The sequence below is a fragment of the Toxorhynchites rutilus genome, chromosome 3 (genome assembly GCF_029784135.1).
Source record: "Toxorhynchites rutilus septentrionalis strain SRP chromosome 3, ASM2978413v1, whole genome shotgun sequence".
NCBI lineage: Eukaryota > Metazoa > Arthropoda > Insecta > Diptera > Culicidae > Toxorhynchites > Toxorhynchites rutilus.
Window position 1 is genome coordinate 247,956,392 of NC_073746.1, and position 16,520 is coordinate 247,972,911.

General features: G+C 41.2%; 2 protein-coding genes across 2 annotated transcripts; both read left to right on the forward strand.

The window, feature by feature from the left end:
- Positions 1–381: 381 nt before the first annotated feature.
- On the forward strand, positions 382–1,346 carry LOC129774111 (uncharacterized). Its single transcript, XM_055777811.1, has 3 exons — positions 382–576; positions 656–1,030; positions 1,077–1,346. The coding sequence occupies exons 1-3, from the start codon at positions 382–384 to the stop codon at positions 1,344–1,346; spliced, it is 840 nt and encodes a 279-aa protein (XP_055633786.1).
- Positions 1,347–15,121: 13,775 nt separating this feature from the next.
- LOC129777964 (uncharacterized) lies at positions 15,122–16,057 on the forward strand. The gene is made up of 2 exons (XM_055784578.1): positions 15,122–15,758; positions 15,820–16,057. Exons 1-2 carry the CDS (start codon positions 15,135–15,137, stop codon positions 16,000–16,002), a joined length of 807 nt encoding a protein of 268 aa, XP_055640553.1. The 5' UTR covers positions 15,122–15,134; the 3' UTR covers positions 16,003–16,057.
- Positions 16,058–16,520: the final 463 nt, after the last annotated feature.

Below are 16,520 nucleotides of genomic sequence, written 5' to 3' on the forward strand. Positions count from 1 at the left end.
CTGAGTTTAAAGTCTCTTTAATTCAATACCGTTACCGTTACTATAAAGATGCCTACAAATTACAAGCGCAAGAGTAACCGGCAGTCATGGACCGCTTAGCAGTTGGAACAAGCCATTAAGGCTGTAAAAAGTGGATCGCCGGTGAAGACAGCAGCAAGAAGTTACGCAATTCCAAGATCCACACTGATTCGCCACCTCACAAGTCCAACTGTATCAACTCGGCTAGGACCTCTTGATTCCGTATTCAATTCTCAACAAGAAGAGGAGCTGGTACAAAATCTGTTGTATTTGGAAAAGAGGTTCTATGGAATAACGATGACTAATGTTCGAAAGCTTGCTTTTGATCTGGCCGAAAAAAATGGATTCAACAAGTCTACCAAGATGGCTGGAAAAGCTTGGCTAAGCAATTTTCTGAAACGAAATCCCAAATTGTCGTTCCGTAAACCTGAAGCTACTTCTGCCGCCCAAGCCAGAGGCTTCAATAAGCCAGCAGTATCTGCGTTTTACGATTTGCTGGAAGAAGCGCTGAAAGATCCCAAATTGATGCCAGATCGTGTTTTGAACGGCGATGAGAGTGTTTGTACCGTTAGTATTTGTTTTGGCATTGTAGTTAGTTTAAAAATCAGTTTAATTTTTTATTCATACTTTCTTACAGGTTCCTCCGAAGAAGTCTAAGGTAGCGGCATTGAAAGGCAAAAAACAGGTTGGTGGTATTACATCTGTGGAACGCGGAGAAACAGCTACGGCAGTAATGTGCATGTCCGCAACCGGACAGCACCTTCCGCCGTTCTTCATTTTTCTTCGCATGCGGATGCACGAAGCTTTGAAGAAAGGGGCATCACGTGGAAGCAAATTTGCCTGTAATGCATCGGGTTACATGACGGTCGAAATATTCAATGAGTGGTTCGATCACTTTTTGGAGCATGTAAAACCTTCTGAAGACAGTCCTGCCTTGCTCATAATTGATGGCCACTCGTCGCACACGAAGAACCTAGCTTTTACCGAGAAAGCTAGAGCTAACTTTGTTAAGGTTCTAGTTTTACCACCTCACACTAGCAACAAACTTCAACGCACAGGAAGTAGAGCGTTTCCTACAACAGAATCCAGGTAAAGTCGTCAGCCAATATGACGTTGCCGAGCTCATGAAACCTGCATTCATCAAGGCGGCTACTACGGAAATTTCTGAGAATGGGTTCGAAAAAACAAGAATTTGGCCATTTGATCGCAATATTTTTTCCGATGATGTCTTTGCCCCGGCCACGGTGACTGATCAACCCGATCCTGAGATTATTCGTGAAGAAGAGACGTTTCGATTGCATCTTGACCATAAATCGCATTTCCTGTGAGGATAAAGAAGTTCAAGTGCTTCGCGAAGACATCATGGCTGATTTCGCAGAACCGGACAGCATCTCAACGGCCAATAACCCGGTGTTTGAAATATCTCCGTCAATCATACTTCCGTTACCGAAAATGGTCACCCCGAGAGTCACGAAGAGAAAACGCCAAGCAGAAAAGGCAGCTGACATAACGTCTGCTCAATACGCTGACAATTTGAAGAAGGCGAAAGCATCGAAAGACATTAAATCCATCAAAAAAGAACAAAAACAACGCTATTCGAAGAAGCCTAAGCAATATAAGGGCAAAGGGGACACCACATCTAATAATCCATGCGAGAAATGCGGAAGCCAGTTTTCTGATTCAGATTTCGGGACAGGTTGGACAATATGCTTACAATGCCTTTCATGGTTCCACGCTGAATGCTTTACTTCTGCTGCAACTATTTGTCAGAACTGCTCTTGATTCTTCTTTTTTTCTTGTTTTTTTATTCCCGCTGAAAATTGAATTAATTTAAATACTCAAATGAACTTAAACCATCGATGAATTGTTTTAATGCTTTATAAATAAACTTTCGTGTGTTTTTAAGTGTATCATTAAACTTTACAAATGAATTATCGTCTTCCTAGGAGGTCATTTAAAATATGCGTGGACAGGTTGTTGGCTATTTCAGATCCTTTTCCTTCCTTTGCGAGGACAATGGCCCGCAAAAATCCAGAAATTTTTGCATGGAGTGTATGTGTTTGACCTCTTCAGTCGTCCCCTTCCAAGGATGAAACTGTCCACGAACAACATGAGTAGCCTTTCGAATCGTAGCGTAATTCAAGAACACTCCCCAATGCTGAAAACACTAAAATACGTACAAAAACTACAACTTTTCCGTAAGTGTCCATCTTTCCCACCTTAGTGTCCGTCTTACCCATTCCAGATGTCCGTCTTTCCCGACCATGTGAAGAAATAGTATTTCGATGCATTTTTTTCAATGACCCAGAATACATCAATGTTGGAATAAATTTACTAGTATCAACGGTAATTATGATAGAAAAGGACCTGAAGTTTCAATTTGTACAACAACTACGATCATGAAAGCTATATATGTGTAAAAATTGAGATTACACTTTAGGGTGTCCGTCTTTACCTACTTTCCCCTAACAGAAAGCTTTGTACTTGTCGCAGGCATATAATGATGGAAACTCTAGCTGCCGCCAACACTTTTCACAGGCTTTTGACGTAGGACTACGTCTAACCGGAAGATATAGGGGGTGAAATGGAAATCTAGGCACTGAACAAGTAGGAAAAAATGCAAGATTTGGAACGCTTATAACTCGAGCATTTCTCAATAGATCGCAAAGGTTTTTGCATCAATTGATAGGAAATATATCTACGCATCTATCATAACGAATAACATTTCATTTTTCTTGAGATAAATAATTGAATAATTGTGAAATATCAAGCATTGTCAAAATGCACTATGTGCCCATTTTTGATTGGTCCATTTTGTGCTCCTCAAATCGTACCGACCAAAACGGGCAACCAGAGCAGCAGCGAAATAGAATGAAGCACGATTGGAAAGGAAAAAGAAAAAAATGAACGAAACATTGGTCGCAGTCTCACACATGCGTAATTCTCGAGCCAGCCAGTCAGCTTGAAAATCCCCGCTCCGCTGTCGTAACGATCATTCTCATTCAAACCGTACTCCACATCGGTTCGCATCACAAAACATCAACAAACCAACCCAAGCAGCCATGTCTGGACATGGTAAAGGAGGAAAAGTGAAGGGAAAGGCAAAATCCCGCTCGAACCGTGTTGATCTGGAGTTCCCCGCAAGGGTAGCTAGGCCGAGCGCGTTAGTACCAGTGCACCAGTCCACCTAGCCGCTGTTATATAGTTTCGGCCGCCGAAGTGATCGAGTTAGCTGGCAAAGCTGCTCGCGACGATAAGAAAACCCGCATTCGGAACAGAACACATTCGGTTCGGTGGACATCAAGACAACAGGTAGTTGCAGCGAGTGGCGAGTGGCAAACGCAATCGCAAAACGGCATTAGGTAGCAGAAGAAAAAAGTTTGTTCTTTATGGCGGGTTTACATTAGAGAGATCTATAGCTATAGATGGATTTATTCACGTGAAAATAGGTGTAAACGGGTGAGAATAAATGTGATACACTTATTCGAGGTATATATAACTTGAATAAATTCAGCATATGTAAACGCTTGTGAATTTCTCACTGGTGAGAAATCACTAAAGTTGGATGCAGTTCTACTTCAGGTGAATAAATTCACCGAAAATATGAATATATTTATTATAGAAATTCACGCTAGTGTAAACGGTTGATGCGATTTCTATAAATCTCATCATATTTCTTCACATGAATATATCACTAGTCTAAACCCACCCTTATACAAACTGCTTTGGTGGCAAATCCAGAACAAGGTGGCATCGAGGGCGTTCGAAATGGTTTTTTTTCAAAACCACGAGTACTAAGTTTTCTAAATTGGAACCATTCCATAAAACAAGGCGCTTTTCAGGGCCATTAAACCTTCCAAAAAAGAGTTTAGGAAATACAGTTCAATGCTATGCAATGCAATGTTATCCAAAATAATAATAAAACACAAATTGATTGTTTCATAATTTGTTTGCCAGGACCTGATGTATGTGAATTTGGCAGTTGTTCTGAGCTTATTGATAGTTGGGAACTTTCCTGATTATTCAATTTTCACCAATTCTTAAATTGTTTCCAGATTGAAAGTACAGTAATTTACAATTAGTTCGACATTTAGCTAATTGGACGGACATGTGATGCGACTTATTTAGTTGGACATTTTTGTAAACATAGAGATCCAAATTATGACCCCACGTTGAAAGTCGACACTGTACCACTGTCATCGCAAATGTTCAATTACAGGTTAAAATCGCCTCCAATGCGATACTGAGTGGCGCTTCGGCACGTCGCATTGAATGTAATTTACTGTACAACATGTCACAAAGCTGGATGGGAAGAAATTTTCCAACTGTGAAAGCTGTGGCGAGTGGCAACAAATCGCTAAACAGGAAGGTTAGCCGAACAAGATGGGGATATCGAGTGATAACAAAACAATAAACTCTTTAGATTGAAGATAATTTTGTGATCCTGAAAAGGACCCTTTTTAGCCTACATGTGAATCCAACGAGGGAACAAATCGTAATGAATGTATTTGTTGCCATCGCTCACTTTTAACGCTCATTCGTTCGTCCCGTTGGACTCGCCCCTCTGGCTGAGTCTGCCGATTTGTCTCTATCCTGTGAGTGTGTACCGCTAGAGTATAAAACACGCGGACCACAAAAAAATCTTATTTTCTTTCTAACCGTAAACCCGTGTGGTTGTACGGCATCGGCATCGTGGACGTAACAAAGGAGGACAAGTTAAGGGAAAGGCAAAGTCTCACTCGAACCGTGCAGGTCTCCAGATCCCTGTTGGTCGCATTCACTTATTGCTCCGCAAGGGTAACCAGGCCGAACGGATTGGTGCCGGAGCACCAGTATACCTAACCGCGATTATAGAGTTTCGGCCGTCGGAGTGCTCGAGTTGGCTTGCAAAGCTGCTCACGACAATCAGAAAACCCGCATCAAGAACAGAGCAGCTTCGGTTCGGCGCTCATCAAGGCAACAATTAGTTTCAGTGAGTGGCAAAGTGTTTCTCCGGCACGTCGCATTAAATGTAATTTACTGAACAATATGTCACAAGCTGGATGGGAAGAAATTTTCCAACTGTGAAAGCTGTGGCGAGTGGCAAACGCAATAGCTAAACAGGAAGGTTTAACCGAACAAGATGGGAATATCGAGTGATAACAAAAACACAACACCAAAGGTTCTTTTTAGAACCATCAACATTTTCATAAAGAGTAAACAGTAAACTAATCCACTTTTCAGGTAGATAGGTAGGTATTCACGTAGGAGAAGAAAATAAAACAATATATTTAAAATATATATTTAACAAAAGCTGTCCCCCTTGTATAGTCCTACGTCACTCCGGTTATGTCCCCGACATTACCCACCCGTCTTTTTTTATCAAAAGTAATCAATAAGACAGACATTATATATTTTTAATGAGTGGGATAATACGTACTGTTGCATAATCAGGTCACATTTGCTGCATGTTAGTTAGTCACAACACAATTCACACGCAACACACGGCGCTCTCTCATACAACAACATATCCCGGTTGCGGGAGATGATCGCAAACGACGGAAACACAGCCGAAAGCTGTGACGAAGAAATGTTGGTGGCGAGTGTGGCGTTTACCAACACACAAACCAGCCAAAGCGAAGCCACGCTAGGCCACACTAAAGAACGGCAGAAGTTGTTAGATCGTCAACCCGAACGGTCGAGTGCTCCGTCTCGTACGTAACGGAAATTTTTCTGTGCTAGCGAGGTGAAATAATGGCGCCGCATACAAGCACGATCAATTGTACTATCTCGAGCGAACTGAAAATTGTGCCCGCGGAGTGAAGAAACCATAACGCCAACAAGAACAGCCGTGCGGTCCCGCTCGAATACAGAAAAGCTGTGGTGTGATGCCGTTGCGCTCACAATTGAAGAATTTTTCGAAGTGCCTGTTTTCCCCGGGAAGCGGTTGGTCTTCTTCCCACGGAAGTGCTTTTCCGGTTTGGAAGTGTCCGTTCAGCTCTTAGCTTTTGCAATTGGCCATCGGGTGTGGTGCTTGGTACATTCGCCAAAAAGAAACGATTGTCTTACGCGGCGATTTGGTGTCCGCCATTTTCACTGGGCCGCGTGTTTGCTGCATGTGTTGTGCGGTGTGTTGGCTTTGATAAAAAGTGCGATTAAAGGAAGAAAAGTGTATTCTTGTAACGGGCGGATATGCCGCAAGTAATCGATTAGTTTGCCTGCTTTAAGATCGTATTATGAGGTGTAGACAGAATCATTTGGGTGAATCGCGTTGTAGTGACCGCTAGTAGTGATAAATGAATAACGCGACGGTAATATCACTTGTATCAGGATGATTAGGCGGTTTTTCGCCTAGCCCACGAGGTTGTGGCACGATTGCTGGGAGATTGTAGGCTGCACAAAGGGACCCAGCAAAGAGAGGCTTCCGTTTGACGAGAGGACGACTCAGCGTGGAGAACAAAGGGCGCTGAAGGAACTCAGCAGAGAGCGCCACGCATCAGGTTCGAAGAAAGGTTAGTGAGCATGTTGAGTGTGTGTGCGTGTGTGGCCTTCTTTTGTGTGCATGCAGCCAATCAAAAAGACAGCAGTTAAGCGTGGTTTATTGAGTTAGAGCGAGAAAGACGAAGGAGCAAAATGAAATAAGCAGTAAAGATCTCGCAATAGCAGTAAAGATCTGGCAATAGATCTCTCATTTCAATTATAACAAAACAATTTTATCATTCAAGAAGGTGAACAAGAACGTGACTGTAGCTGACAATCGCCAGCAAATTGAAGTCACATAAAAATTACTCCGACCGTCAAAGTCTGTTGGATGGAGTCAACTGATTATACACTTCCTAGTTATAGCCGCACCCCATTTTACACAACTTGCAAAACATATGTTTTGCGTATACAGCAGCCGTTACATCTACCTCGCCACCTCCAAGACTCTACTGGAATCAAAATCGTTCCACTCCAGATCGCGTTGAATCGATCCGGTACTCATAGAATCACTAGCTTTTCCATCCCCAACATGGTAAACATTTCGGATCCCGTCTTCTACCAGGAACTCCGTTCAGGCCATTATCCGATGATGGTCTTCCTGCCGATTGGATACAGCTTTAACAGTGCGCTGACAAGATCATCAATTATGAAGTCAGAGAGGCTTGAAGGAACAGCTCGAACATCCGTATCATTGCGGCGAAAACTCAGGCCATCTTTTTCCCTCCTTCTAGGTCTCTCCGGTTGCTCGACGACGGACCAGATTTTTACACCGCGTCAGATCTTCCAAAAGTATCGCAAGTATCCAATTCCTACGCTTCACATATTCATCGACTTCAAAACCTCATATGATACAATCGGCTATAGAAAATCATGAACGAACACGACTTTCCCTGAAAGCTGACAAGACTGATTCAGGCAACGGTGAACTATGTGCAGTGTAGTCACAGAATCATTATTGGTAGTAACTTTGTAATCGATGGTGACGAGCTCGAAGTGATTGACGAATTTATCTTCCTTGGCTCGTTGATAACAACTGACAACAACAGTCATGAAATTCACAGAAGCATAATCTATGGAAGTCGTGCCTACTAGGGGCTCCAAAAATCTCTAAGGCCCAACCAACTCCGACCCCGTACGAAGTATACCGTGTAAACTTCTTTCATACGACCGGTAATTCTCTACGGGTACGAAGCATGAACGATCCTCGAAGAGGACTCACGAGCACTTGGTGTTTTCGAACGCCAAGTGCTCAAAGCAATATACGATGGTGTGAAAGAAAACGGAGTTCGGAGAAGGAGGATGAACCACAAACTGACAAAATTCTACGACGAACCCAGCATTCAGAAAGTCGCCAATGCTGAACGAGTACGTTGTTGCAATGCCGGACAGCAGTTCCGTAAAGATGGTTCTCGCACCGAATTGCGTAGGAACAAGAAGAAAAGGAGCTAAGCGACCGAGGTGATTGGACCAGGTGGTGCAAAACTTGGGAAGAATGAGTGTCGCCCGGGTTTGGGGAAATGCTGCCATGGACCGGAATTATTGATGGAATGTTGTGAAGGATTCTACACTGAGAACAGATCTTCTTCACAACGTTCCGCCAATAAACCCGGTCCTTGACAGTACTTCTCCATCTTACGCTGCCAAGACCAACTCCGGTCTTAGCAGCCTAAATAAGAAGGTCTCCCAGACTTTTTCTGTCTCAGAATAACACTGTACGCTTTTCATCGATGTGACATGATTGCACTCAATGAGTAAATTCAGCGTGTCAATTGGGAGCAATTACTTGGAGTGGACGAAGCAGTTGCACATTTTGACGATGAACTTTCTGGAATTATTCGTACAATTGTGCCGTTGAGAAAGTCTCACAGAAACCAGCATTGGTTGAATGCGATATTTTGTATTCTTCGAAATCGGCTTCGCAAAGCGCGGAAACCATTCTTCAAATGCAACGTACAACTGAAATGCGTGAAGCTGAGGCCCAATACAACTCTCTGAATGCAAGATGTTCTCGTGACTATAATCATCGCATCGAAGATAATGTGCAGGCAGACACGAAATCATTTTGGAGTTACGATAGAATCGGAGTTACGTGAACAATAGAAAAACGACGAAAGATATACCTCAAAACATGCGTTACCGGGGAATTGCTGCCATCACGTCGCAATGTTCAGCGAATATATTCTCGTTCTTCTTTCGAAGTGTGTCAAGTGATAACTCACCACCTTTGACTGGAAGCTACCTGAACAGTATTCCGCAGTTCGATGTGAACGTGCCTCGAATGAATCAACACACGAAGACCAGTTCAAGCTGCAATCTATCGACGGATCAAAAGGACCTGGACCAGATCAATTACCGCCATTTTTCATCAAACAGTGTGCGAGTTCTCTTGACCCATTCCATGAGGTTATGCACCAGAAAACCAAATTTCAAATCTAGTTTTAGGAGAAAATTGAAAACGTTATTTGAATAAGCATTAATTACATCATAATTTTTTTGCAACAAATTTAATTTTTTTGCACCAACCTTTGAGAGAGGTGAGTTTAAAAAACTACTTAATTATATTTAAAATATTTTAGGTTTTCACTATTTTTGTGTTTCTTGAGACATCTCTGCACATGGTTAACCAAACTTCAATGTCTATATACCATTGAATGGGTGATTATATGCTTGTTTGAAGAGCCGTGGGTAGACATACGTTTCATTTTGTAATTTATGAGAAACAAGCGTTGTCACGGCACAAAAATAGAGCATTTTTTTAGTTTATCAAATGAACATAGATTCAAACATTTTTATACTTGGGTTTCTCTGAGCAAACAGTGAAAGTCAACAACCTACAAAATTTGGTTGAGATCGGTCCACAAATAGAGGAGTATTAACTGTCTCCAGAAGTTGTTGTCACACTTTTTTGCGTTTTCATGAATAAAGCACACAAAATTAAACAATGTTATAATAAAATTAAGAAAATTTCCAACAAGAATAATCAGTTGGAGAATATTTTATAGTTAGGTTGGCTTGTTGTCAGTCAAATACTTTTGTGACGTGGCAACACCTGAGTGTTTGCTGTTTCGGACTGTTGAACATTAATGATTAATTTCATTAATTACCGTTTCGTTTCAAAACATACAAATGATATTTGTCCTATGTTTTATCAACAATATATGAACGTAGATTCCATAATATAAAATATAATCTTATTTCAACTTCCGGTTTGCTGATGCTAAATGCTAAATTGTGCCGCTAAATGCTAAAAAAATATGGAAAACCCATACGATATGGGCTTACCTTATCTTCGTTCATATTTCATTGCCAAATCATAGAACAAAGTTAATTTGTATGTATTGAAACGGAACTGAAAATACAACATTAATGTTCAAAAGTCGGAATCCGCAAAAAGACATGTGTCAAAAAAGTATTGGGCTGGCAACAAGCGAATTCAACTGCAAAATATTCTCCAACTGAAGATTCTTGTTGGAAATTTTCTCAAATCAACTTTAAAATCGTTTACCATTTGGAAATCGTGTGATGTATACATGAAAACGAGAAAAAACCTGTTTTTAGTGAGTCAAACCGTTGTCACGTCACGCTGGAATGGGTCTCTTGCTTGTCCATCAAGCATGCTGTTCAACCATTCTCTTAGTGAGAAATGTTTTCCCACTATCTGGAAATCCGCCTCAGTCACACCAATCTATTAGTATGGGTCGTTCAACGATATAGGAAACTTTCGTGAGATCTCCATACGCCGAAGATATTCGAAGTAATGGTACCCGATCTGCTCTACCAGTCTACGAAATGCATCATCTCTGCCGACCAACATAGTTTCATGAAAAAACGCTCGATTACAACCAACTTATTAGGCTTCGTATCGAATTTGGTGGACACATTGGAAAAGGGGCAGCAAGTCGACGCTGCATATGTTAACTTCGCCAAAGTTTTCGACAAAGTACCACACATACTAGCTGTTGAAAAGTTCAAGAAAATAGGACTTCCAGAGTGGCTGACACGATGAATCCTGTCTTACCTTACAGGGCGCAGTTCCTCGGTAAAAGATGGTGATGTATTCTCTGCCCCTTTCCAGATACATTCCGGAGTACCCCAAGGCAGTGTCTTGGAGCCGTTGTCTCTTCGTTCTGTCCATCAACGACCTTTGTAAAGCGCTGAAACAACGATTTCGTATGCTGATGATCTCAAGTTTTATCGAGCATACGAGCATATTATCGAGCTGGTAGACTGTTGTGCGCTGCAATCGGACATTGACATGATTGAGACGGCGAAGTTCCTCTGTGAACGTTAGTGCCATTCAAGAAGAAGAAGAAAGTAGTTAAGTGGTTGAAAATGTGGAAAAATGACACTGGTGGAGCAAATATATAATCGCCTATGAGCGGAAAAGACCACCGCGATGGCATTCGCGATTGGTCTGGGCATTGACGCAAGAAAATAAATTGCGACATGTGGCCAGTTCATGTATTGTTTTCACGAGGGCAAGATAATCAATCAACCATTTTCAGTTGTTCCTACAGAGCCAGACAAACCATCGGCCCCAATTCTGGAACCAAGCCAAACCAGACCTAAAATCTCTTACTAAAGAGGAGGCATATCGCGAATAAGTAAACTTCCTCTCCTTCCCTAAAACGTAAGAACGTAATAGAAATTAACTCCCCAAAAATTACACAATGAACTAACAAACATATTTTGATCTAATTTTAAAGCTGGTACACTTTCACCATTTCACCTGTTGGCTCGTGGAAGCATTTTTCATGATCAAACAAGCATCAACCTGTCCACGATACTGATAGATCATTTCAACAAATTAACTAATGCTGACCCAGATCTCAACCGTCCCACCTCCCGCGTGCCTATCAGCTTCGCATGACCAATCATTTGGATTGATCCACGAGGTCCGAAAATAGTGCCCCAAACGTGCATTGTTCGAAAGAGCTACCACCAGTATCACTACACAAATAAACAAGAAAGGAACCGGACAATTTCAACACGTATCTACGGCATGCAGGAGGGAGCACACGAGGCTGCTGCTGCTCGAGCATTCGACGGGCGTTGAATTGGGGTCTTAACAGAAGCAAAAAATAAGAAGAAATAAAAAGGCACATTGGCGCATTGGATCTCCCCTGCTGGGAGAGCAACCGAAAACTTGAGTAGCTTCTGGTGTTTCACCGTCTAATGTCATGTTCTTCCGTCGTTTGTGATACGTTTGGTCCGATACGGGAAGATCTGGGTTCCGGCATGTAGCCCTCTTAATTCGTCGTGGATTGCGGAGAGTGATGCAATAAAAACAGAAGACATCCCATAAAAGTCACTGAATTTTGGAATATTGCACGACACAAAAATCACCGAACTCAGGCCAACTGGCGAGATGCATGCCACCCAGAAGAAACCCAGTATGGGGTCACTCGTACGAATTTAAAAACAGAAAACAGTTACATTTTAAGAGTAACAGCTTGACGGAGAACAATTACTCGGACGTAAATAACTCGCGAGTACATAAAGTCCGGTGTAATTCCGTTTATATCGGCCAGGGTGGACAGGGAAGAAAAACGCCCCGAAAGGTTCCTCTTGGCAACAAGACGCTTTAGTCGGGGTTTAATTGATTTATTTGCTACAGTTTGTGGAATGGCAAATTATACGCTTTCCAGAGGAGTAATTGATGATTGGATAGGTACTAAAATTTTACAGCACTTTATCGAGAGCTGGAAATTACGGGCTATGAAGACATTAGCCCGACACAAGTGTAATATTCATTTGATTTTATGGATAACGCGTAATGGAATTTTATCGTCACTGGAGGCCCTGATTTTGGGGCCACACTCGACGTCTTTGTCGAGGGTTTGTTCCCTCTGTGCACTATGCTTTATAAAGTGTAACACTGAATACGTATCGATGCCCAGAGCAGCTGAGACAATGTTCCAGATAAGATACTGAAAATTATCATATTGAAATAAGATCTTAAGCACAATACAGATTGAATTATTTTTGCACTTCTAGCGTTAAATTGTTGCTTTCAATCGGATCACACGTCCGCATCCGCATTCGGATTTGTGCAAACCAATAATCCCACCACGTAAGCATCGAACGAATAAACTGACCAGATCGGTTGACGAGTTTGACCCCTCGGGACCTTTCCCCAAACTGGAGCCATGAGACAGAATCGCAACGGCTCGGGTGGTCTGCGTTTTAGTTGTTGGTTTATTATTAATTTGCATTGGATTTCTCTTGTTGTGTTTCCCCGTTCGAACACGATGCTTGGCAACACTTCTTCAAACACTGGCCACCCACTCGAGCCGTTGTGAAGAGGTAAGAGGTCATAACCGGGTTGATTCGGGTTGTGCAATGGGCGAATTAGCTAAAGAAGCTGAGAGATTTCATATCCACTATTCTGAAATTGTGAGAAATTAAATTGATTTACGAATAGTTTCACCAGGCGTGACAACTGAGATTACGTTCAGAAATAACATTTGATATAACAATATTTGATTTAATTTGAATCTTTTTACTATTTCTATTTATCTTTTTTCATCACAAAATTGGTTTAAAATTACTTACAACTAGTTGACCCAACAAACTTCGTCCCGCCCAAAATTTATTTTTCGTTATCACATTCACGTTTTCTTACTAAGCGCACATGCATGGGTCCAATCGCAGAACTGTTCATTGATTAATCTTCCAATCTACCCTTTAAAACTATTTTTTACTATAAAATTTCAGTACTTCTACCAAAACTCGACATTATGTTATCAGATTATTTTCAGACACAATTCTCGTGCAAGATTTTTCATCCACTTGCAAATAACATGTTTCTCCGTTACATGAAATAAATGACTGCCCTAAATCGGATAATTCCTTTCTCGAGTTTTGCTCTTATCAACACATTCAGCGATACATTTTTGATTATATAGATAGAAGACGATATAGGTGTGCGTTTTATCACATTAAAATCCATTTCCACTTTCGAACGAAGATCAATTTCGTTACCGCAAACATAAAATGGACTAACAACGCTTGTCTATATGTTATTGTATATAGACAAGCTATTGTATAACACATGTGAATTGAATTTTTCGAATTTTCCCATTTTCCTTCAGAGTTTTCCGAACATTTTCAATTGTCATGTTTGGTTAGAATATGTTTGGTTGAAATATTTGCATTGTTTTTATAGGACCCCCTCCCCTTCCCAGAGAAGGGAGGAGGGTCACACCATCATAGAATTATTTATCGTACCCAAAAACCCTCACATCGCAAATTTGGCTCCAATTGCATTATTAGTTCTCAAGTTATGCAAAAAATTGTGTTTCATTTGTGTTGCAGCCTCCCCTTAGAGAGAGCGCAAGAGTGTCAAACCACCATAGAAACGTTTATCGATCCCTAGAACATCTATATGCCAAGTCTGATTCCATTTGATTGATTAGCTCTCGAGTTATTCAGTGCAACCCCCCATAAATCTTGCCCCCAAAAACCTTTACATTTGGTTCCATTTGCTTGAATAGTTCTCAAGTCATGCAGAAATTTGTGTTTCATTTGTATGGCAGCCTCCCCTAAGAGAGGTGGGAGTATCTAACCACCATAGAATTATTTATTGCACCCTAAAACCTCCACATGGCAAATTTCGTTTCATTTGCTTGATTAATTCTCGAGTTATGCAGAAATTTGTGTCTCATTTGTATGGGAGCCCCCCTTTAGAGAAGGGGGAGGAGTATAGAACTACCATAGAAACGTTTATCGATCTGCAAAACCTCTATATGCTAAGTTTGATTCCATTTGTTTGATTAGTTCTCGAGTAATGCAGAAATTTGTGTTTCATTTGTATGGGAGCCCCCCTTTAGAGAGAGGAAGGAGTATCTAATCACCATAGAATCATTTATTGCACCCTAAAACCTCCACATCCCAAATTTCGTTTCATTTGCTTGATTGATTCTCGAGTAATGCAGAAATTTGTGTTTCATTTGGCAGCCCCACCTTAGAGGGAGGGGAGGGGTCTCGAAGTGTCATAAGAAGCTTTTCCGATCCCGAAAACCCCTACATACCCATTTTCATGTCGATCGGTTCAGTAGTTTCTGAGTTCTGACAGACAGACAGAAATCCATTTTTATAGATATAGATTCATTATTTATTTTCATCCGGTTCATTGAAGTGCTGCTGAATACACAATATTTTTATTTTCTCTGTCTGGCTCGGAAGCAGACCAAATGCAGGTTGAACACGACAAAATCAGACACGAAATTCATGTTACCTCAGAAAACTCACTAGCGGATTGTCCTAGATTTTCACTGCAAGATCGATTCACGAAGCGCTTGTTCCGGTGACGCCATGATGTAAACGAATGAACTAATCCTGACAACAAATATCTACTGTGACTCTTTTCACTCTTAGCGTAATTCTGTGAAATTTTCCAAAAATTGTTCCCCCTTTCAATAAATAAAAGACATTATTTTTCATATTTCTTTAGATCTATTTTCCCGATTTTTTCGTGCTCAACTTTGAAATTATACAAACCTTTCAATTATTGATGTTTGTCGAGGAAACACTTTTAAAAAACTGCAAACAACGATACACTTGAATAAACACGCTCAACTAACTTTTCTTGGTATAAATAGTTCGGAGATCATCGAATCTAATTCATCTATTATTTAATTCTTCACGAAATCATGAAGAACATCATCGTGACCGTTATTCTACTCTCAGTTCTTTCGCAAACCCACGGCATAGATTGGTACACATTCACGGATAAAATCTACGGAGGCATTCAAATCGGACTTTCTCAGCTGAACTCCGCCGCCGCGGATTTGAACCGCACCATCAACGAACAACAGGATGTGGTGGTGAACAGCATTGAAGATGTGACCCGCTACATAAACACTTCGCTGGCTGGTCTATGGGCTCGCTATCCTTCGTTCAACTTGACTACCGATAAGCTGTATGGCACATCGTACTACACGTCTTACGTACGTGGTGTATCGGAAGAATATCGACAATCGGTTACAGCCAATGTGATGGTACCCGCCCAGGAGATTGTGAGAAACATTTTAAGCACCATGGTCAATTTCTACTCTTCGACATTCAATGCTTGCTCTGAGCAGAAAGCTATGAGTTTGTCACAGACAAGCGCTTCCGTTGGTCGATTGAAGGACTGTCTCTCAATGGCAGATCCTTTCGCCCGAGGGCTAGCAAGTACGACAAGATCGCTAACGGAGTACGCCAAGGCGGGAGTGGACATTGTCATCAAACAGCTGAAGGTTTGCTCCCCGAATTCAAGAAACTGTATCAATAAGGTAGGTGATTTTTTTGAACGCTGTGAAAAACTAATTATAATTTTCTGAATTTTATTCACAGTTCTTCACTGACTTGCCAAATCAACTTAACAATATTATAGCAACCATCCCCAATTTGAGTAACCTACCCTACGCATTTATAAATCCAGGTGTATCGATGAACCAAGAGTGTGTTAAGTTAATATCGTCAGATGTTCAAGATATTATCCAAAATATTGCGGATCAAATGAGTGCGTGTCGTTGACCCGTAATAGGTCGGCCACAAATCATTGCGGTAATAAACTTTTTCTGATAGTCTACTTATTGGCAGTGGAAAATAACGCAACAAGTATCCCGAAGATCCGTATACATTTCATCTCGATAACACATGTACATTAGGACATTCTCTAAGCTGTAGATAAACTCAACAATCGTATGACTATTTCAACCGGCAGTGGTCACACTAGATCCGATGGCTTCCATTGCATCTATGAGCTAGTTTAGAATGGAAATGGTAGCACCATGCGTTGTCATTTAAAAGTACTACAATTTCAAGCCACTCGGAGTTTTTCGAATGTCCACGTAACTTGAGTGCGTTTGTAGATATCGATATCGATATTTAATGACACTACAGGTTTATAGATAAATATAGGTTTCATATCTTGTTTACTATTGTGATAATCAGTCTACCTTGTATCTGTGAACTATGAAACTATAATTCACCGGTGACCCACAAATCGACGGACGCAGGAAATTCATAATTCTGTTGACAGTGTGAGGACG

Coding starts and splice junctions, on each gene's coding strand:
- LOC129774111 (XM_055777811.1), top strand. CDS start 382: ATGGCTGGAAAAGCTTGGCTAAGCAATTTTCTGAAACGAAATCCCAAA. Junction 577..655: donor TTTTGAACGGCGATGAGAGT/GTTTGTACCGTT, acceptor ACTTTCTTACAG/GTTCCTCCGAAGAAGTCTAA. Junction 1,031..1,076: donor CTAGAGCTAACTTTGTTAAG/GTTCTAGTTTTA, acceptor TTCAACGCACAG/GAAGTAGAGCGTTTCCTACA.
- LOC129777964 (XM_055784578.1), top strand. CDS start 15,135: ATGAAGAACATCATCGTGACCGTTATTCTACTCTCAGTTCTTTCGCAA. Junction 15,759..15,819: donor CAAGAAACTGTATCAATAAG/GTAGGTGATTTT, acceptor TTTTATTCACAG/TTCTTCACTGACTTGCCAAA.